The 24,167-nt window shown below is 40.7% G+C and overlaps 1 protein-coding gene across 4 annotated transcripts in view; it reads right to left on the bottom strand.

Annotated features, from left to right (window-relative positions):
• LOC136664595 (caskin-2) overlaps positions 1-24,167 on the bottom strand; it is a 63,731-nt gene that overhangs the window by 21,156 nt on the left and 18,408 nt on the right. For all 4 annotated transcript variants that reach the window (XM_066641865.1, XM_066641864.1, XM_066641863.1 and 1 more), the window contains exons 3-4: positions 8,762-8,813; positions 157-254 (exon numbers count right to left, since the gene is read on the bottom strand). In XM_066641865.1, coding sequence (XP_066497962.1) covers positions 157-254; positions 8,762-8,813 — 150 coding nt within the window. The remainder of the gene's footprint in view (positions 1-156; positions 255-8,761; positions 8,814-24,167) is intronic.

Consider the following 24,167-nt stretch of genomic DNA (forward strand, 5'->3'; position numbering starts at 1 on the left):
TGCACTTGCCTCAAGCTGCTGTTAAAACATACAAGAATACACACATAGTTCAGGCCTGGTTGTTTTTGGCTAAGCAATGTACACGGTAAGAAGCCACATAAACAAACTAAACCAGGAACATTATGTCGGTACTGAAGAAGCAGATACTGTTCTAACCATTGCTGTCCTTGATATCCACAGTAGCCTGAGCCTCCAGCAACAGAGAAAGCAGATCTGTGGTTCCTGTTAGAGCAGCATGGTGCAGGGCTGAGAACCTGGGAACGAACACAGTGGAAGCAGTGAGATGTGCGCAAATAAATGACAAGTTTTTGCAAGAGTTACCTCTTTTACATTAAACAAATGAAAATGAATGTAATATTTTACTCAGACTGTGAATCTGTTAAAGTCATACTTCAGAACATCCTCATGAACTCATGTGATATTCACACGTGTTGCCAAATATACAATATTCCTATTGCAATGACCAGTATAATAATGGCAAATAACAGTCAGCCTAATATATGGTGTGCAGCCATTTGAATCACCAAGAAAGGAGCCATGAAAAAAAAAAAAAAAAAATCACATAGCATGGTGTCACTAGACCCAATTTACGGGGGCGTGTGCTGCAGTAAAGGGTTGCTGTGCCCCACTAAAATCACAGTGGATAAAAAAGAAAAGCCACAAAAATTCCTTACAGGAACTACATTTCCCATAATGCCCCAGCTTCTTTCAAAAATATTCAGCAGCTAATGTTTTCAGTCAGAGCCTATTTATTTATTTATTTATTTATTTATGATTTTTAAGCACAATGTAATTTGCCTTCATAAACATGCCACGCAACAGAAAAGTCAATGATAGCTCAAACCTAAATGTTTGGGTTACAACCACTTATTAATGTTATAACGTACAAAACAAAAACATATTGCCTCACTAAAGCAGAAGCATTAATTGAAAAGGCATCTGTTACATTACAATGGTCTTTATTTATTCTATCTCCTAAAAGGGGCATTGAAAACAGGAAATGTATATTGTTCCGGTTTTTATTTCTTTAAGAAAGGTCATTTAAACAAAAATGAATGCAATACATTACTTTAATGTTGTTATTCACTTTGTATCTTTTGTAATTTTTTTTTATCTATTTCACTTTTTACTAAACGCACAGCTGTGCCCCTAAAAGCAGTTTGGAATGCAGAGGGGTACAGCCCTGCCCCTGTAAATACTGTGTGCGCCACAGTATAACAAATAATCTAGAAATGTCCCTGGCTCACAGGCTGAAGACACATAAAATCAAGTTCATGAGAAACATTTTACAGACGCCACTCGATATTGAACCCTATTATACTTTCATCTTTCCGTGCTAAGAGCCATGTGTGGTCATGAAATGAATGGAAAAATCCCTCCCTCAGAAAGCTGAATGATGCCAACAAACCGAGTCATAGTAAAAGTGCCCCCGAGAAGCTGAAGATGTGGCAAAAATAGGAACAGAAGACTTAAATTAAAAAGACTGAGAGGTAACAAAAATACCAGACCCAGTACTTGAGGCAGGATTCAGATCCAGATTAGATTCATTTAAGAAGAAAAAAAATAAAGAGGAGAATATAGAAGGCTTATTGTTTGTGCTGGATATTCTCTTCTGTTGGGACATGCTGAATGAAAGTGTGCCTTCCAGCAATGGCTTCCAGTGATGAGTAACAGTCTGCAAAAACACCCTTCAATACACCGGAGCATAAAAATCCAAATGTAACACCCCCTGTGAAATAACCAATAACTAGCTGCTTTTTTGTAGCAGTTGTTCAGTAAATTCTGAACAGCTCCATATCAGTGTTCAGGTGTTTTATATAAGAGGGGCTCCTGCAGTGTGGTTGTGGAAGGTGTTTTTCTGTAGTTTAACCTCCTGGGTGTGTGTTGTTTGCCCCGCTATCTGAGAGATGCCGACATTTCACATTAGTTTTACTCTAAAACCTGGAAATAAAACCAAAATCCTTTGTTGCGAAGGATGCATAGATCACATCCACATATTAGCAAATAATAATGATACATCGAGGATGCGTCGTGCATCGCCTGAGGTACCTAATGTTTCTGGTTCCAATTCAGCACCAAACAACGAACTTGTGTTTGAACAATTTCATTCATTCATTCATTCATTATCTGTAACCCTTATCCAGTTCAGGGTCGCGGTGGGTCCAGAACCTACCTGGAATCATTGGGCGCAAGATGGAAATACACCCTGGAGGGGGCACCAGTCCTTCACAGGGCAACACACACTCACACACTCGCACCTACAGGCACTTTTGAGTCGCCAATCCACCTACCAACGTGTGTTTTTGGACTGTGGGAGGAAACCAGAGCACCCAGAGGAAACCCACGCAGACACAGAGAGAACACATCACACTACTCACAGACAGTCACCCGGAGGAAACCCACGCAGACACAGGGAGAACACACCACACTCCTCACAGACAGTCACCCGGAGGAAACCCACACAGACACAGGGAGAACACACCACACTCCTCACAGACAGTCACCCGGAGGAAACCCATGCAGACACAGGGAGAACACACCACACTCCTCACAGACAGTCACCCGGAGCGGGAATCGAACCCTCAACCTCCAACACCCTGGAGCTGTGTGACTGCAACACCTACCTGCTGCGCCACCGTACCGCCCTGAACAATTTCAGTTCATATTAAATTAATATAAATTATATATTTAACCGACACAGAAGAATTTCGTATGCTGTGTCAAGTGCCTAAATATGTGGCTAAAAAAGTAATACATACAAAAGAATGTAAATATATATATATAAAAACATGAAATGATTTAATAAGAATATACTATGTACATATGATTGGCCGTATATAAAGCCACATACACATCCTGTGCACTGTTAATGTGCAAATTCCACATTAGCGGGATTCTAAAGTCCAAAGTTCAGCAACAAAAAGCATGTGTGTGTCTGTGCACGAGTTGGAGCCCATCACACAGCTGGACAGATTGAGTCGTTTGCTTCAGTTGGAGTCATTCACAAGTACAAAAAGCCAGTTTCAGAGTCTTGAAGTTCTTGATTTCACACTTCTGTACCATCTCCCTGAGGGTGGGAGTGTACAGAGGCTGTGTGGGGCGTGAGCTGTGTCTCTAATGACGATGTTTGCTCTTTGGACGACCCTGGTGTGGTAAATGTGACGGTTCTGTGGTCTTCTGGAGTGTCTTGTGTTTCTGTACAGAGCGGTTCCCAAACCAGAGCTCGACGCTGATGGTGAGAACACTCTTAATGGTACCCTTGTAGAAACTGTAAAGAATTCTAGCTTCTTCAACTCTCCCAGGAAATATACACCTTATTGTGACTTATTGTCACGTATACGCCGTTACGGGTTTCAACTTGAAAGGTCTAGTCTAGAATGTGAAGAGCAGAAGACTTACACTAGATCAGACTTACTGTCACTAGAACTTAAAACTCCTGAGTAGACGTACAGTACACAAGCATCAGGTCGCTTTGTCCGACGTCAAAAGGCAGCTACAGTAGGGAACAGTGTTCTCTGGAATGACAGAGCATCTTCAAAATCTGAGGTTTGTGATCCAAAACTAATTACCTCACATCAGCACTAACTTGCACAGCCATGTTACAGTTACTTTACAAAAAAACGCAGAAAAGTAAAGTCATTACTTCACCAAATGTGGCACAACCTCCAATTAAAGGAACTGTAGGTAGCATTTTTACTTTAAATTAACGGCTTCAAAATCACTGTGATGCTACACTCTGTCATTGCTACTCTGTGCTCAGCACTTTTGGAGCGGTGTAGGAAGCCACCCACCTCCCTCCTGACCTCAGGAAAGTGCTGTGAAAGTTAAACTCTGCAACTGTAGGAGGAGCCCAAGAGCAAAGTTACGAAATCCTACCTAGCGTTCTTTATTAACTCTGATTTCAGGCGCAGGTTGTCCATGTGTTTGTAGATATTGGCAGTTTTCTGGACAAGGACTAAGTGTTTAATATCAGGGATTTAGAGAGTTCTGCGCTACACGAGATGCTCAATGCAGATTTGCTCAGTGGAATTAAAATGTAGCACAGGATTAGGCTTAATCCATGTCTCTGATTCATAGTGTAATTATACCATTCACTCATTCAGCTCTTACTGTATTCCATGCGACTTATTTTAGTGCTAATACACCACACGAGCTGAAGGAATGATTCATTCATTCATTCATTCATTATCTGTAACCCTTATCCAGTTCAGGGTCGTGGTGGGTCCAGAGCCTACCTGGAATCATTGGGCGCAAGGCGGGAACACACCCTGGAGGGGGCGCCAGTCCTTCACAGGGCAACATACACACACACACATTCACTCACACACTCACACCTACGGACACTTTTGAGTCTCCAATCCACCTACCAACGTGTGTTTTTGGACTGTGGGAGGAAACCCACTCAGACACAGGGAGAACACACCACACTCCTCACACACAGTCACCCGGAGCGGGAATCAAACCCACAACCTCCAGATCCCTGGAGCTGTGTGACTGCAACACCTACCTGCTGCGCCACTGCCGCCCTAACATTCTCTTTTTCTAATCTTTATTGTTGCTTTGCAGGTGATGGTGTCAGTACGTGACCCATTTGTTGAACTTAGATTGAAGGTTTTCATGCTCTTATTTGCACGGCCGCTGAGACTGAAAACTCATGTGCCATATCAAAAGGACAGTGTCTGAGCTTTAGTGCGGCAGTCTCCACTGAGAAATATAGAAGTCTTGTGTAGTTACTGAAAGCAGAAAATTGACACAAATTATGTCAAACCCGCATCTCATAAAATCCAACTGCCGTATACTGGAGGTCTTCCAAGTGAAAAAGGGTAAGAGACATTAACGGTTGGCAACACACTGTGAGCCCAAATCAGTCGCTGGTTTCTCCAAAACGTACACAGTTTGGGAAAGTTCCCAGAGCTCGGTTAGTGATCTGTGTTGCAGGTCATGTCAGACGTTGCCTCTGTTTCTTCAGATGTCAGTGTGGTTTGATGGGTCCTGGCAGCACGGTCTTGGTGGACAAAAGGCGAGGCTCCAATCAGTCCCCTTCACACTGGCCAGGCCTTTCACATATAGACATTCCAGCAGCGCTTTCCATGGAAACCCACCCCACACAAATCCCAAAATCCACTGGAAAGTCAAAGGAGGACCAAATACTAATTTGTCTCACAGGGAAGTGAAACCTACTTGCATTTGCTTAAGGTTTCCCTCTGCATACCTTTAGCTCTTGGTGTCGAACCTAGATATTCACTAAAGAATTCCACGACGCATAGAGGACTGAGCGTTTTACGAGAAATATTTTCAGAGGTTTATGGCATTCTAGGTAGCTAGGTCTGAATGTTTGTCCATGAACACTTAGATCTGTACCTTTTATATGACAGGAATCTAATGATCAAATGTTTCACTAAATAAATAACTCTATGTATGTATAAATAACTCTATGTATAACTCTATGACTATGGGCTAGACCAGGGGTCGGCAACCTTTACCACTCAAAGAGCCGTTTGGACCCGTTTCACACAGTAAAGGAAACACTGGGAGCCACAAAACCCTTTTGAAATTTTAAATGGAATAACACTGGGCATAACAGGGGTTTTTTGCCTTTGTGCTCTGTATAAACAAACTATACTGTGATACATTTATGAAATTAATGGAAGACTGCAGAGAAAATGAAATAACATTTCTGCATGCAACAAAACATTTTTAACTCCGAAAAAAAGACGTGTTGATGGTTAAGTAAAATACTCAATGTCTATTTGAGTCCTTGTAGTAATGGGGAAAAACGCCGAACTTAAATTATCCACTGGCAGCAAACAACACTGCTGTCCTCTCTCTACGTGCCGTCATTATTTTACTGGCGCCGTGCAGTCAGCGGTCAAAGTTCAAGAAACCGCACACTGACGGGTGTCGCACGTTGGAAGTTGTGACGTGTTTTAAGAGCGACAAAATATTTTAAATACTAAAATATTTTAGATGTTACAAGATCGCCATAATCTTCATAGAATGACATTTTGAAAATGAACGAATTAAAATAAAATACATTTTAATTAAATACTCATTATTTATTTTCAAAAGCTGAGCCGCATCAGAGGGATCAAAGAGCCGCGGTTTGCCGACCCCTGGGCTAGACGATAATTCAGTATCAATATCGATATCGCAATAAGAATTTTCAATAACGATATTGAAAACGATTTTTAACTCGTTTTCAATAATCAATATTCATTATTTACAGCATCTGTCACTGACTGACGGCCATTACGGGGTGCTGCCATCAGTTCACTGCACTCGATTTTAAAGTTAGTTTAAAAATATTAATATTGAGAAAGCCAAAAGGTTTATGTTTGACAGTGGTGTTATGTTGCCATTTTCTGTGGCATATATATTGTTCATATCGTATCGACCAAAATTAAGAAATGTACTGTGCCCTACTCAGACTTGGACTGGAAGATTATTTCAAAAATTGGGGGTTCTATATGAAAAGGCCCCTAACAGGATCTAATAGTTACAGGCACAAACACTCAACCACCATGTTGTGATTTAACTACAATATATAATATATCATACAGTACAGTCTTATTTCCAAAGATAACACAGGTAAAGATTTATTTACGAAACCTGCCCATGTCCATATATAGCTTTCAGCAATAGGTGTTGATATATGTCCTCAAGCACAACAAAAATAAACATTAATATATACATTTTTATACCATTTATAATTCTTTAAAGTGTGGAGGGGGGATTCCTTTAAACCACATCAACTGAAAAAATATAAAATGACTGGGCACCATTAAACTAAAAATGAGTCTGTTTTTAATTGTAAACATGCGGTTATGTTTTCCATTTAGTAAACATCCTTATTTTATTCTATCCATTGTGTTACAGTAGGGGGCTGCGACTTCAGCCAATTTATAGATTTAAAAGTCAACAGCATAACTTTATAACTATTCTGAATTTGACTGGCAGCCAATATAGGGCTGAGTGTATCAGTCTAATAGAGTCAAACTCTCTAACTCATGTAACGACGACGGCTGAGGTGTTCTGGACCAGCTGAAGCTTGTTTAGGGTTTTACTGGAACATCTAGAAAACTGGGCATTGCAACAGATGAACCTAGAAGTGACAAGTCATGGACTAATATTTCAACATCCTGCACATTGACTGTGGATTTTTGGAGCTCAGTAATAATTCAAAGATGAAGAAACTGCTATTCTAGCAATGATTCATAAAACTTCATCAAAGGCCAGATCAGAATCAACTGTGATGACAAACGTTTTTCAACGGTGTGCCTGATAAAATTGGGAAAATATTCAAATTGAACAGCAGATGAATCTCCATTTTGTCCTGTTGAATAGAGTAGAGGCAAGTTGTTTAGGGGTCCTAAAACAGCCTTGTGTTAATAGATATTTAACAGAATAGATCTCTACATGACTATTACCAGTTATACACCGTCTCAGCTTTAGATAAAAGTGAACATAAGGAACAAAAAGACTAATAATAATATATTTGTTGTTTCTGAAGAACGGAAAACAAGTTCATAGAAGATTAACTGCTCCAACTTCATGATAATAAATACTGACCAGCAAAACAATGTCTGCTTGTCATAAAACTAAGCTGCCTTTTGAACACATTAGGCTCTAAACTTACCCGCCACACATGAAAGAACAAACTTCTACAAACATATTCTAACATTCAGAAACCCTCCATTTATTTTTCTTCATCTGGTCATTTCACGTGCTCCGCTCTAAGACAATAATAGCTAAAAGCTGAAGCTGTCATGACCACACTCAGCTGTGTGCAGCTTTGTAAAACCAAAATCTAGGCCTTTCCTCACAACTTCGAAATGCTTACACACACCTACTTCAGCCCCAACCACCTCCTGACCCCATGAATAGGTTCTGGGGGGGAGTAAAACAAACAGACCAAACCTTGGCAATGAAGAAAAAGCAGTTTAATCGCACCCTTGCCCTGGTTCGGATATATGGGGTCGGTATCCTGTCACTTGACCTTTTTACGGCTCTTGGAGTGGCGTAATATATCTTAAAGTTTATTTATCTTAAAGTGGCCGCGTGCTCTGTTACTTGAAGGCTAAACACAAGAAAAGTACTGAAGAGCTTGCTTAAATCAACTAAAGCGATAAATGCACCCAAAACACAGAGCTTTGCAAAGAACCTTCCTCTGAAGTCCTCTTTCATTAAAGGCAGTCTTCCTTGTATATTATCAGTCATCATTGTCCTCACAGCACAATCGAATAATATACAGACTTCCCAGTAAAGTATAAACACTGCAAGCCTATAAAATATTATTTAGGTCCGGAAGAAGAAGGAAAAAAAAGTAATAAGAGCTTACACTAAGAGAGTTGCACTCCTCATCAACACACGAGGTAACTACGGGATCAGTCGTGCAGTTATATAAAGGACAAACAAAAATGGAGAGTACGTCAAAACTTAAATGAGTGTTTTCAGTTCTGATGACTACCGTTCTCCATCAGACATGATTATCATTTACCTTACCCCACCTGAATAAGCAAAAAAAAAAAAGTGTGATTCACCTCAGGCCAGAAGAACAAATCCCAACCTGCACCAGCAAGAGCTTTCAGACTTGCTTCATAAAATGGCAAACAGACCTAAAATCACCATGATCCCTTTATTAAAGAACGTAATGGTGACTCAAGTGCCCTAGCTTTCACCCCTAAAGAACACAAAGGTAAAGTATCACCTGGTCACAGTTGTGTCTAAATACACTGAAGGGCACATGGGAAGCATCACTCACCCATCTGGATCCTGATAGTTGACGTTGATTCTCTTGGTGGAGCCCAGGAGTTCTGCAAAACAGGGAACAAACACAGCATTCAGAATCTATTTAAATGTCAGGATATTCAGCCGATACCCGTCAAATAATAAGTTACTGCAATCAATAGCATTCACTAAGAGAAATCTCCAAAATGTTTTAGCAAGATTGTACTTCAAGATCAAGACCAAACGCTGGCAAAGATGGCTTTTAGATTCATGAATGAATGGCAAAGTGAATGATTTTCTGGTCTCCTTTTTGACTACTGAATCCTCTGGCTCTATAATGTACACTGTACGGATCCATTACGCACTCCAAAGGACTCAATAATGTCATTTTCTCTTCTTCTCTTATGCCATTGCCTTCTCTCGTTGTTTTCCAGGAAGCTAATCAGAGCCTGGGCTGATCCTGTGACTCTCCCATGCATCACACAACGCATGCCAAACCAAGCAAAGCGAGGCAGCAAGCAACAATCCTTTCACTCATGTTTGTGGCAATGTGGTCTGTGCTTCTTCAATTCGTGTTGTCATTCCTTCATATACCTGACAGGTTCATTCATGTGTTCAGACCGTCCTGTGTTTTGTATTTCGGTTGTGTGACCCTGTGTGTCCACAGGAAGGAATGGTACACCACCTAACAGTACACAGGAACCGACCAAATAAACCTCTGTGCTGTCAACACACAAGTAATGTACGCTGATGATAAGACCACACTAGGGCTGTTAGGTATTTCTCATCAATGTTAATGTAATCCAGACTTTAAAATGTTTTAATCTTTCACGAAACAAACCCGACAACTTCTTAAAAGTGTAATATATAATGACATATTTATGGACACGTTCTCCCACGACCCCAAACACAGTTGGTGGGTGTGAAACAGACTGGAGGAAGCAGCTGGAAGCTGCCAAGTGACAGATGAGTGTCAGAAATTCCCGTAAGGAGATGGACACTTCAATGGTAGTTAAAAGGGTTAATGACTGTGTTGCTGTCCGAGTGTAACAAAGGGCAGTTCATTAACCTCTGACTTCAGCCTGACCCCTCTGTTCAGGGTAATATACTGGGAAAAACCAGTCCAGGCTGAAATCCTCTAAAAAGAGAGCTCAAACTGAAGTGGGTTTTCGCAAATAATGAAAATGCACGTTTAAAAAAACCCTGAATGGATAAAGGCCAAAAATCGAAAAACATCACTCGCTGATGTTGGACAAGTTAGAATGTCGCTAAAAAGCAAATGAACGAAAGGGTTTTTAATTGAATAAACAATGAAGTTTCAGCTGGTTTATACATACTGCACAGCGCCCCCCAGAGCTCGGACTGACACCACGACCACAGGCTTTTAATGGACTCCCTCAACTCTTCCTCCTTTTGTCTTCTCACCACACTTTACCACTCTGTTCTCACACTAGCACCCAAGCTTCTTGTTTTAGTGCATGTGTGGAATACTGTAGACACATACAGCACTGCACAAAAGTCATATTACTTTCCACCCAAAACATTAAGAACAAGCTCCACAACCAGAAACCACACAAACGCCCAACAAAGTCTGGTTTTGACATCTCCCTCGTTTCAATGCCATCCCTGATCACAGTGGCCTACGTCATCTGAAGTTTGTCACGCCTGTCTCCCAGGACTCCATATCCCAGAATGCACCAGACAGTCAAATGACTCTACACCAGAATTCTAATCACGCACACCTGTTTGCCCCCTTATATAAACCTCATTCACGTACCAGTCCTTGCCGAGTATTCAGTGATTTTTTCCTGCATACAAAGCGTTCTCTAGAAACCTGACTATACTGATATCCTGTTGTCTACCTCTTGCTCGTCTTTCGGTTCTTGTCTTTTGTCGTGCTCCTTTGGATTTGTTGATAGTCTCCAGTTTTTGACTACTCTTTTGGCTCATCTCCGAGGTACTGTTTGCTCCCTGTTTTCGACCCTTGCTTGTTTTTGTCTTTGTCTTTAAATAAACTATTTTGTGACTGTGACCCGCGAGTGTCTGCTTTCTGTCCAGTTGTGACATTTATTCACAAAAGTACAGTGAATGGGAAGAGTAAGAGATGGCTTTAGTTCTGTGTGCAGTACAGAGAACATGAATCCTAGCAGATCTAACTATAACTGATAACTGACTAAAAGGAGACGCCAGGAGGAAACACAGAAACAAGAACACCCTGAAAAAGAAGAGAACGCTCAATGGTTGAAATATGAATTAGAGTCTGTTTACGGATAAACTCCCACCCTTCAACAAAAAGAACCAATCGTCTTGCTGATACGCCGTGAGCGGAGGAAGAGCAAAGATTTGTGGCGCTTGTGAGAAAAAAACCCTTTGATGTGGAAATCTGCACAAGCACAGTAATAAAAAACAAGCGGAAAAATCATGTCTTTTGTGCAAAACACTACAAACTATACGTGAGGTTTTTCTCCGATTTTATCAGTGATTGAAAATATGTTTTTGCAGTGGTTATATTCCTTTTAGTTTTGAGCATTTTTGCTTATTTCCATTCAAGGATATAGGCACCTGGTCTTGTAGGGCTTCAAATGAATGGCAGGAGGTGTTGCTGAGACAAGAGCTCAGGCCGGCAACCCGAAAACAAGTAAATACCTATTTACACCATGTCCTATTTTTATGGTGGGGAAAAAAGAATAAGAAAGGGGAAAAATAATGTCAAATTTTCAATACAAACACATGTATATTATTATTATTGTCTTTCAAAACAAGTCTGACACTGATGGACTGTGAGCTTGTGTCAATCTTTCAATTAGAACGTGTTCTATTTTCTGTATTGTATAAAGGGATGGACAATAACTCAATACTGATAAATATCACAATATAAAATGTTTCAATAACGATCTGGTTTTAAACACATTTTCACGTCACTCAGAGACAGTCATCACAGTTCATTCATTTGAAGAATTTAAAATTAAGTTTAAAAAAATATTAATATCGACAAAGCCGACTGGTTGTTGTTTGATGGTGATGTCATCTTGATCAAGTTTTTTAGCGGGTTTTATACTGTTCGTATCGATATCGGAATTATATCGTATCGACCAAATTTAAGAAATATATCGTGATATAAATTTTAGCCGTATCGTCCGGCCCCAGCTGGACGGAAGTGTAAAAATCAGGCTGACCAATCAAAGCTCTGGTTGCAGAACAAAAAACGGGCAGCGAGACGGCATACGAACGGCAAAAGTTTATAGAACAAGCAACACGCTGAATATAAAAATATTAAAGAAAATATACTTTTTAATGACAGAAGCAACTGAATTCCTCCACTGACCTATAGAAATACCTTCGGAAAAGAGTGTTATACAACTTTAGATCTTGAATGAGATGCTGGATCTCCTTTTTCTGTAGAATGGGGTGAGCCCAGTGTGTGTGTCAGTTCAGGGAGTGCTTAAAATGAATTGATAACTTCATCATCACTGCTACTGCTCAATTAACAAATTTCTTCTCCCTCTTCCAGCATCTTCTTGTGATTTTTGCGTGAAGGTTCCACGTTGTTAAACTTTGCATCCTTTGGTTTGTCTGAAAAAAATCTGACCATGGTGTGAACTGGCTTTAAGTGTCTGGCCTAGACCTAAAGATTCTCCCCCACTAAACCCTTCTAAATACTTGGAATTTGGATTTAGAAAAAAAAGAAAGCCAGCATCCTGTGATGGGAAATATGAGGAGAGTTTGTAAGTTATCTATGTTAACACAGGGTTAAAACTAAATTAAGGGTATGACTACAGTAACGTGACTAGAGTGAGACTCAGACCATGGACGCTAGGTACACCCACAATGTGGATCCCTGGCAAAAAGGCCCAATGGCTTTTCCTCTTTACGGACCTGTCACAGCCAAGAGAGGCTTTAAAGTGAGCAAAACAATACCAGAAGGTTTTGAAGTACAGTTCCATGGTGATTACTACTTATCTACCATAATTAATGAGCTGCTTTTAAGATCTGAATAGATGTCTAATGGGTACATAAGCGTTTGTAAACAAGGGTCTTTTATTTTAGTTTGACTGATGGTAGTCCATGCATCATTCCTTTGGTCAAGTCTGCTGCTAAATGACTCAAACCTTCCATCAGCTGAACAGCTGCTCACGTTATTTTTAATTGTTTATAGCAGAGGGGAAAAAAAGGAAAGCCGTTTGGTTAAAAACAGCCCCAATATAAGATAATTTAATTCACTTGAATGATAAACGCAGAAAGTATAATCTTGCACAGCTTCTATGCCACAAGAATGCAATACAGTTGGGAGATTTGGTTCCCATGTGTGTATTTGAGAAGTTCATACTTGGGATCAAGCCCTAACCTGTGTGTGTGTGTGTGTGTGTGTGTGGAGCAAAACACTGAAACCCAATCTGATGTTACAAAAAATAAAAAAATAAAAAAATCCCCAACTAAAATTAGAAAAGCCACAGCCTATATCAAAAATATACAATTATATGTTTATCCATAAAAATGGCGGGGAACGCCTCAAAAATGGAGTGGTTTCTGACTGTAGTTGACAGTGCTTTAGATCCAAGTCGTAAAAACACAGTCTGAAATGAGTCTGGTTGAGGTGGAGTTACACCGTGAAGTCCTACTTCATCCATTATGGAAACCGCCATTTTAAATACAACACACCTACAAACAAGGTCCTGTTACAAACCAAATCTCCTGCCGTCCACAAGATACCACATCATTTTTATCACAAACGTTCTCTTTGTCTAATCAAGTTTAAATAGAGGCTGTGTTTTTTCCTGTCTGATTGAACACGTATGTAAATAAACTCAATTTAATATATATCCAAGAGCAAGGATCACAGTGTCCTTTTGTTAAAGACCAAGATGGAACTAATAGTTTGTAGAATGTACAAAAATTTGTCAAACTGTACAAACTAATTGTCTCTAGGCTGCACAGCAAGTTTGTAATTAGAATTTTAATAACTGTAAGAATCAGAGCTGCTGGACCCTCTAAAGACCGGGCGAAAGCGAAAAATTGTAAAATGTAAAGTGTTATTTCACACAGAACTAGTCTCCAAATTTTCACCCAATACGGATATATATGGAATCTGCAGAATCCAAACACTAAAGTTAAATTATCATCGGGGAAAAAAGTTGAATTCCATCACTGTGTGGCTACCAGGCTTTATACTGCAAAACCTGCCACTTTCTTTGGGGCCAAACTTGTATTGAAGCATTTCAGAGCACGTGTTTTCTGAGGCAACAACAAGTTTACAGTCGGATCTAGTCCTGCTTTTACATCTTTAAAATCTGACTAAATAGGAGGAGGGTCAAGTTTGAATTTAGACGTTATACAGAATAATGCTTTATGTTTTTGGATGCCAAAGAAAATATTAGTAATAGCTGCAAAGTAAAGCGAATCAGGAACAGCTGCTAATACGAATGATACCTAATGTAACAATGGTATTAATAATAACAGTCCAAGTAGAACACTTCTCAGATCAAATCAAATTATGCCTTCTGCATTAACTTGTGTACAGCCTATCAACAATGACTCCACAGATTTATCATGGCATTTGTCTAAAATGTAGAAGGGTTTGGGGAATATTCTGGTAATCCTGCCTACTGTGAGGTATAGCAAGACTTAAACTGATTTTTTTATTTTTTATCTTCATTTGACTGGCAAATGGTTATTATTTTCCATCCACTTCACAAAGCGAGCGGATCTCAGCAGTCGTGTTTGTGCAACAATGGCTTAATGGTCAGTGGCCTTCCTCTTTGATATTTGTAATCTGAGAAGGCCTTGTTTCTTGATTACAAGGAAGGAAGAGGCGCTTTTAACGCTACAGGGGATTTAGGAGGAGCACCTACACTGTGTTTGAAGCCTGAAAAGCGGTAGTGAAAACCCTAGGCCCAGATCATAGATAGCAGATTCCATGGAGTTCGTACAGTAGCTCCGCCTGATCCTTTTGTGGATGCTGTGAAAGCACACACTAACTGAGAGGTGGCACCAAAGGCAGATTTAGGAAATGTAGCCAATAAACTCCACAGCGTAGGTTCCTAATCCAGTGATCGTTCAGTGTAGATAATATCTTTCCTTAGCGTAGGAGTAAGCCGCTTCTTTGCTACCCCTGCAGCTGAAAAATGAGCAGCAAGCACTGCAGACAGGAAGCATGACTGTACCAAGCCTTGGGGTAAAAGGTAGCATCCTTATCCTGCCAGCACATGTGCTCCTGGCATTTAAAAATCCCTTCAATTAACAGCAGAGGCGGGCAGAACTGTATTCAAGTCTAAACAAACCCTTTCTCTTAACACAAGGGTGTAACTTTGCAAGCAGCAAACAAGATTCAGATACAAAGCCTTTATCAGGAATTTTCTGAGGAGAAACACCTTACGTCACTCGCGCAGTAGATCAGATATCATCAGTAGAGCCCACGAGGCAAGAACCTGCAATAAGTAACAGACAGAACCACACAAAGAACCGTGTAGACAAACATTAACATTAAATATTTGTATATCGACAAGATTCTTAAAACTGTCAAAGAGCTAGTTAACAGAAATGGACAATTACTAGGACTGTGTCTGTGAAAGAATTTCCAATGTGGCATGCAGTATTCATTCATTATCTGTAAGTGCTTATCCAGTTCAGGGTCACGGTGGGTCCAGAGCCTACCCGGAATCACTGGCGGGAACACACCCTGGAGGGGGCGCCAGTCCTTCACAGGGCAACACTCACTCACACAGACTACTATACGCTCACTATAACACCGCGATTGTTCATTAATAATAGTCTCTGTTAGGCCTGGACAATAATTCAATATCAACATATGTAGCAATATAAAATGTTTCAATAAACATTAGTTACAACATCTGTCATTGACTGACGTTCATTACAGGGCACTGCCCTTAGTCCAACATTTTTAAATTAATATTGACAAAGCCAATTGGTTTATGTTTGATGATGAAGTCATCTTATTTTCTTTGTTTGTTTCTTGTCAGGTTATCGGTGGCTTTTCTACTGTTCATATTGATATCTGAATTATATCGTATCGACCATTTTTACCATATCGTCCAGCCCTGGTCTCCGTTTATAATCTGCCATTTGAATATACACTGTTCTTTACTTTGCTGCTGTGTCGAACAGAGCAGGAAAAAATAAATAAACAGGAAATTGGAAAAAACAAATACAAGCTACTGTTTCTTTGCTATGAAAATTTAGCCTGAAAAACCGAACCCATAAACATGACATGGACTGTCCATCATATGCATTTCCAAAGGTTAGCATCTATATAAACGTGTATCGGGTGGCTTCCCAGACAGGGATTAAGCCTAGTCCTGGACTACAGAGCATTTTTAACTGTGATTTCCCATTGAAAGGAGGATATAGTACAGGATTAGGCTTAATCCCTCTCTGGAAAAAACCCCTAAATGTTTTAAAGCCCTGAGCAGCTGCTCCATTTATTGGCTGCTCATTAAGAGAAGAGCCCTGTCCTAATCATACTCAAAAATATGGAATATTACACCAACAGGGAAACCTTTATATCACTCTGTTTACATTTACATGTCCCATTTTTTCTGGCAGCAGATTTAACCTATGTGCTAACTACACATTGGATAAAAGTAAATAAGCTCTCACACACATTCAATATGAGCTTTCTTTTCCCATGTGACATGGATGCCCAATAGTCATGCCAATCTGAGGCAATGACAAAGTGCTCACTTATGCTCCATGTGGCACAGACAAGCTCTTCTCAGTTCACCTCCTGTACCTTACCATAGGCGAGGGTGGGGACTTAGTTTGACTGGTAAATTGAGAGCTTGCTTCATGGCTCAGCTCCCGCTTCATGACTATATTCTAAAAGAATGACTGAATTACGGCAGTCACTGCTCCAAACGTGATAGATCTCACATTCCCAAGGCCCTATGAATTTAAACTCACCTCCTTCATATAAATCAACCAGCAGCAAACTTAGAGAAGCTAAAATAATTAAGTTAAAATGATTTATTAAATTAAAAACAATGAATATCAACTACAAAAATGCATATATTATAAATAAGTGCTGATAAATGTTATGTCAACTCAAATGGTTATAAAAAAAAATGTATCATTTAAAAATAAAAAAAAATGTCAAATCGTAATAATTACCTACATGAAATCTTCATATTTAAAGGAGCACTCTGTAACATAGTTACTGTTTTTTGTCATAGAATGTTCAGGTTGTGTGATCACAGATTAAGGAAATAGGCGAAGTTGAAGCGCTGGCATCCGTGTTAGCAGTGCTGAAGCTGTAGATCCTCTTTGAGAAGTGCCCCGTCCATAGTGACACTCTACTGGAGTTTCAGATCCCTCCCTTTCAATACATTTTGAAAATGTGTTGTCGTTCTCGTTAAAAGGCCTGGTGTCAGTATTACAGATTCCTCCTTTAAATTTGACAGTCGTTGTCTGAGCAACACACGTACCACGAAAGAAAGTGTATCAACATACTGACCTTGAAAGATTATATAATCTATATGTGTCAACACGTATAGTCATATAGCACATACCTAATACCAATACAGGAGGTCCTCGGGTTACGTCAGTCCAGAGTTACGATGTTTTGTGGTTACGACACATCTCCCATTTACTGTATAAAGCCTTGTTTTGACTTAAGTGGTTTTGTGTCGTAAACGTCGTAATGCGGACTTCGTGTTTGGTGTGCACGGCGAAAGAATACACGGTTACGCGGCTCGGGACCGAGGAGGATAGGTGTTAGGAGAGGATAAGTGCTTACAGTATGTCGTATGTTATTTACGTACAGTATGTATGTATGTTCCAACTTACACCGAAAATCAGTTTACGACGCAACGTAGAGATGGATCAACGTCGTAAGTCGAGGACCCCCTGTATATAAACAACACACAAAAAAAACCCTGTCAGGAGCAAAATTATGAAAGCAAGGCTTAGACTGACCCCTGAGCCATTTAGCCTAACTTGGCTGTGACATGGGCGAGAGAGGTGAGGTGGGGGTGTGTTGACACAGACGCTTTGAAGAATGCTGAAGTTTCCAGAGACAAAGCTGGGACTTGAGCTGGGCCTCTTTTTACACTTCCTTTCCCAAGACCATTGTTCCAAAGAGTGCAAGGCTAGGCCTATTGTGTCACCCCCACCCCTGAACTCTAGTGGGCCTCAATGTTGGATAAGAGATGTCCTGGTGAGCTCATTCAACAAACACCACCCCCCTCTCCCTTCCTTCCACACTCGTTTTCTCACTTGTGTCACTCACCAATCCCTATTCAGCTATACACCATCGTTTTACCTTCTTTAGCCATGTTTTTTAAAATTTCATCAGCACTCAGAATTCAAAAAGTGGTGAAGGTGATTGTTTGTCAGAATCTGGAAAATATGTAACATATTAACAATGATTTAAAAAATGATTGAACTACTTTTCACTATCGACTGTATTTAAAGCTATATACAACGTGAAGGATACACAGATTAGTATCTGTTATAGTCACTTACAGCACATCATCTTGGCTTCAGCCAGCACTGGAAATATCTTCCCATTTATGGAGACACTACAGTTTGTCGCTTATGCTTTCGATCTTTCATTCAAAATATAACTTAAAGCCAACTTTTATTTCAAGCACAATATTGTAAAATCGCTTCTTTCATTCTTTTAATGTCCTACTGCAAACTTTATTAATCGCAAGTTCATCCGGGTACGTTATTTTACGGTTAGTCAACTTATGTTGTTACATACTTTGTAGCTCGTTCGAAAAAACAGGCCTTGACTTTACCGCAAAGTATCTGCAGCCTACTATTGTAACCAAGCTGGAAAATGATTGGATCACCCATCCTTCAGAGCAGAACTCAGCACTCTTTCATTCCTGATCTCTAATCATAAATATTCCTGATAATGTCTTTCACAAGCCAGCGTTTAATGTTCAATCTAGAAAATGAAAACAAAAAGGAGCAACAGAACATCCGTGTGCCTGAAGCTACTTACTAAAGTTCACTTCTTAAAAAGGTTCAGTCAGAGAACAGTCACTTTATAAAAAATCACTTTCACACTAAAACCCCAGATCAAAGTAGATTAGCAAAGCATTTCTGGCAAACCTAACAAAGAGCTGCCACAGGACATAAAGGGCGTTAAAGGAACAGTACGTAATATTTTACCTTAAAATTACAGCTTTGAAATCTTTGTGATGCTTCTCGGACCTGTAATAAGGAGAACAGAGCCTCTGTCATTGCAAGGTTGTCAGGCTCAGCACTGTTCCAACTGCGGTATGTAGGTCTAACCTTTGTAGCTGGGTAGGAAAACACCCCACCTGGACAACACAACGTTTCTCAAAAGTGAAGCCAGCACAGGTCTAGCACTTCGTCTGGCTGGTGGCAGTATGATGTGTAGCTCCGCCTACCCCAATATGGTTTCTATGGCAAAGGAGCCCATTTCCCTTTACAATGTCTAAATCCAATATTGGCTGGCAGTAAAGTTAGCCACTGTTTACTCGACGTGCATTGGCGTGTTGTTTTTGTTTTTTGGACTGAACACGACGGCACACCTGGCCGATTTTCATTGGCCACCGCCCCAATTAGCGTTTAAACCTCTTTTAACCTACGCAACTAGAGAACAAAGCCAATAGCACCCTTTGGGAAAATCATACTTTATTCCCATAGGAATCTCAAAACTGGAAATTAGTGGCATCTCTTAGATAGAGTTTAGTATCACATCAAAGACTCTAATTCTGTATTTGTATTCATCTCATTGGTAATGGGATACAGCACAAAAGGGGGCACACCAAGGGCCAGTCAAGGAAGGAGGTTCAGCTGAGAATTAGTTCAGAAAATAAAGGCTCAAACCCAGGACACGAGCAGAGAGAATCCATGACAACTGCACTTGCGTGAGAGGATGACTGACCTAGTCGAGCTGAGCTGAACAGTACAGCAAAGAGAAAACAAAAGAGAAAGGCTTTTCAAAATGGGTACAATAGCAACATGATAGGCCACTCTCACCAGGAACAAACATTGTGTTGTCTGAAAGTACACAAAGAGTTGCCCATAAGATCAAAATAATGTGAATGAGATAAGCCTTACAGCACCATTTGACCCAAAATATGGATATATTTCATATTCTGCTAGGCATTCTCTAGAGGGTCCAAAAAAGGACTCAAATAAGAGGTATTATTATTCATTTTGAAATCTGCTTTAAGAGTTAAAAAGATAAAAATGAAACAAACAAAGAAATCTATAAAAGGAAATAGAAATAGAAACAGAAGCCTATCTTGAAATAGAACTGGCCTAGTAGCTCGTAGTTTGCCACTGGCTGGGTCTGTGGCCTCGGGAATTGTGTGCGTGTCCAAACCAAACACATTCACTTTGAGATTTTCAGTCCTCGATCCTGGTTTGTCTTTAAAGGTGGATGGAAAAAAAACCCACTGGAATTGGGCTGTGTGTGTGTCTATGTGAGGGTGATTTGTAGCTCTAGGCCCCAGGGTGTGTGTCTGTGTCTCTGGAGTCCCACTGTCAGAGCGCCAGAGGTGCAGGTAGTGGCTAAGTCCACGGCTGATCTCTGGTCAAGGCACGTTATGAAGCACCGAGTGAAGAGCATTGACTTTCATATCTGCGGCAGCTGATGGACATGCTCCAGCTGCAGGCCACTGGAGAGTCCAGACGCCCTGAGGATCAGCAGGACAGGCGAAAATGTGCCAAAAGACCAAAGGAACACCAACAAAGTTCTTGTTTCAGGGGTTTTAAAGCTCAGTGATCTCCATGCTGTCTGTAAAGGAAACTGAAATCTTATACGTGATCGCTAACTAAAGTAACAGTGAAGAAATAAACAAAACGTAAGAGGACCTCCTCGGTGCGTGGAATGAAAATAGATTCAGATGCATGTATTAAATTATCCATGGGCAAGGGATCAGCACCACAACTATAATTTGATAAATAAACCATAAAGGGAGGTCTATGAGAAGTTACAAAACCACCTGAACGTCACTTCTGATTAGACTGCATTAGATTAATTGTGTAATAACATTTCTCCAACTTGTGCAAGAAGATCTTGGCTAACGTAGAACACGTTTCACTACTTTTCATTACTATGTCAAATACAAGGGGAAAACATATTCAATATTACTAATAACATGTCATAATATCATTATGTTCTTTAAAGTTTTTCCATTTCGAATATCAGAGACACACGCAGCCAAAAAGCTGCACATAAACCTTGTATCGCTCAACATTAGAATAAACCCAATCACATTCCTCCAGTGTGATCCTCTGTGTGTGAATGTGTTTAACTTTGTCCAAATCTCTCCTCGTGGAGTCTGTATTATTTGAGGTGATCATCCAGAATCTGAACAAAACATTGTTCTTCAAACTCACTCTCACCTACTGCTTTATAGAAAAACATTATCTTATATTTCTTATTTGTTTAATATATTTTATTTATTTACTGTGGTTATATATAACTTCATCTCCTCTGTCATATTAAAAATCATTTATTGTTGTAATTAAGGGTGGGCGATATGGCCCTAAAATAATATCATGAAATTTCATGTTTTTTTCACGATATTTGAAGATATCAAAAAAACAAAACACTGAAAAAAAGTTTTAATTTCAAGAATGCACTAATGCAACAAAATAAATGTTATATTAATATTAACCGTATTAATTAAATGAAATTCAATGAATATTTATATTATTTATATTTTTATTTTTTATATTTTTATTATTTATATTATTATTTTTAATTAAATGAATATTTAATATATATTACTGTCACGGTGGCAACGCAGGTAGGTGTCACAGTTCTAGGGTCCTGGATGTTGTGGATTCGAGTCCGGCTCCGGGTGACTGTCTGTGAGGAGTGTGGTGTGTTCTCCCTGTGTCTGTGTGGGTTTCCTCCGGGTGACTGTCTGTGAGGAGTGTGGTGTGTTCTCCGTGTCTGCGTGGGTTTCCTCCGGGTGACTGTCTGTGAGGAGTGTGGTGTGTTCTCCCTGTGTCTGTGTGGGTTTCCTCCGGGTGACTGTCCGTGAGGAGTGTGGTGTGTTCTCCCTGTGTCTGTGTGGGTTTCCTCCGTGTGACTGTCCGTGAGGAGTGTGGTGTGTTCTCCCTGTGTCTGCGTGGGTTTCCTCCGGGTGACTGTCTGTGAGGAGTGTGGTGTGTTCTCTCTGTGTCTGCGTGGGTTTCCTCCGGGTGACTGTCTGTGAGGAGTGTGGTGTGTTCTCTCTGTGTCTGTGTGGGTTTCCTCCGGGTGACTGTCTGTGAGGAGTGTGGTGTGTTCTCCGTGTCTGTGTGGGTTTCCTCCGGGTGACTGTCTGTGAGGAGTGTGGTGTGTTCTCCCTGTGTCTGTGTGGGTTTCCTCCGGGTGACTGTCCGTGAGGAGTGTGGTGTGTTCTCCCTGTGTCTGTGTGGGTTTCCTCCGGGTGACTGTCCGTGAGGAGTGTGGTGTGTTCTCCCTGTGTCTGCGTGGGTTTCCTCCGGGTGACTGTCTGTGAGGAGTGTGGTGTGTTCTCTCTGTGTCTGCGTGGGTTTCCTCCAGGTGACTGTCTGTGAGGAGTGTGGTGTGTTCTCTCTGTGTCTGTGTGGGTTTCCTCCGGGTGACTGTCTGTGAGGAGTGTGGTGTGTTCTCCCTGTGTCTGAGTGGGTTTCCTCCGGGTGACTGTCTGTGAGGAGTGTGGTGTGTTCTCTCTGTGTCTGTGTGGGTTTCCTCCGGGTGACTGTCTGTGAGGAGTGTGGTGTGTTCTCCCTATGTCTGCGTGGGTTTCCTCCAGGTGACTGTCTGTGAGGAGTGTGGTGTGTTCTCCCTGTGTCTGAGTGGGTTTCCTCCGGGTGACTGTCTGTGAGGAGTGTGGTGTTTCCCTGTGTCTGAGTGGGTTTCCTCCGGGAGCTCTGGTTTCCTAAAGCACACGTTGGTAGGTGGATGGGTGACTCAAAAGTGTCCGTAGGTGTGAGTGCATGAACGTATGAGTGTGTGTGTGTGTGTGTGTGTGTGTGTGTGTTGCAATGTAAAGCACTGGCGCCCCCTCCAGGGTGTATTCCCGCCTTGTGCCCAATGATTCCAGGTAGGCTCTGGACCACCACGACCCTGAACTGGATAAGGGCTACAGATAATGAATGAATGAATATATATTAATAGCATTAAGTGTTTTTATTAAAAATTTTATTTTACTACAAATGCAACAGTTTCAAATATTCAAATATAAAGTGACAAAAGAAATCAGTAATCATCTGCTTATATTGTAAACAACGTATTAACAGCAAAAAGAAAACTATCATACAAAAAGTAACCTTAAACCGTAAATAACAAAACAAACACAGGAAAGTTGCTGTGCTGAGTCATTATGCAAAAAGCCAGAATTAAATAAAGAATTAATTAAAGAATTTAAAAAAGAAATCTAATGAAAATCCTGTGCTATTTTAAATACATCTTGATTATGCACAGTAACATCCCACTGTAGACTGTAGATCCAAAGTTTGGCCAACCGCCTGGCCTGAAAAATCCTGTTTGTGGACATCGCTAGGGCAAATTAGAATTAGAACAAGGGGTAATTTCCTTTAACCACATCCTATTATGTCTCCAAAGGAAAATCTAAGACAGGGGCCGACTTTGGCTTAAAGGGAAACATCTGTCCCAAACACGGGGCTTTCCACTAAAACCAGTTCTTTTGGACAAAAGTGTTGGCTGCATCCATGCACTTGAGGTGACAGCAAAAATAGCAAACAACTCGGGCTAAGTGGAGGGTTAGGAGGCTCAGGCTTGTAGTACCACAAAGCCATATCACATCATAACATTTTAAAAGGCAAAAAATAGCAAGTGAAATAATTCATAAATCTACACCCTTAAAAATGGTTCTTTAAGGGTTCCTCAGTAAAGACAATGGTTCTGAATAGAACCCTAAACACTTGAAGAACCTTTTGCATGATTAAAAGTTCTTTACATCATGTAGGGGTTCTTCAGATTGATGGAGAATGTGTTACAGAGGGTTCTATCTAGCACCTTTTAGAAAAGTGTTCTATAGGCACCAGAAATGGTTCCTCTACTGCAACAAGCTGGATGTTAAACCATTTCTGGTGCCGAATAGAACCCTTTTCTAAAAGGCGCTATTAAATGTGTTTAAAAATTATATAATTGTTATTGAAACACTTTATGGGGCGCAGCAGGTAGGTGTCGCAGTCACACAGCTCCAGGAACCTGGAGGTCGTGGGTTCGATTCCCGCTCCGGTTGACTGTCTGTGAGGAGTGTGGTGTGTTCTCCCTGTGTCTGCGTGGGTTTCCTCCCACGCTCCAAAAACACACGTTGGTAGGTGGATTGGAGACTCAAAAGTGTCCGTAGGTGTGAGTGTGAGAGTGAATGTGTGTGTGTGTCTGTGTTGCCCTGTGAAGGACTGGCGCCCCCTCCAGGGTGTGTTCCTGCCTTGCGCCCAATGGTTCCAGGTAGGCTCTGGACCCACCGTGACCCTGAACTGGATAAGGGTTACAG

Source organism: Hoplias malabaricus, chromosome 13 (assembly GCF_029633855.1).
Source record: "Hoplias malabaricus isolate fHopMal1 chromosome 13, fHopMal1.hap1, whole genome shotgun sequence".
In the NCBI taxonomy this organism is placed as follows: Eukaryota; Metazoa; Chordata; class Actinopteri; order Characiformes; family Erythrinidae; genus Hoplias; species Hoplias malabaricus.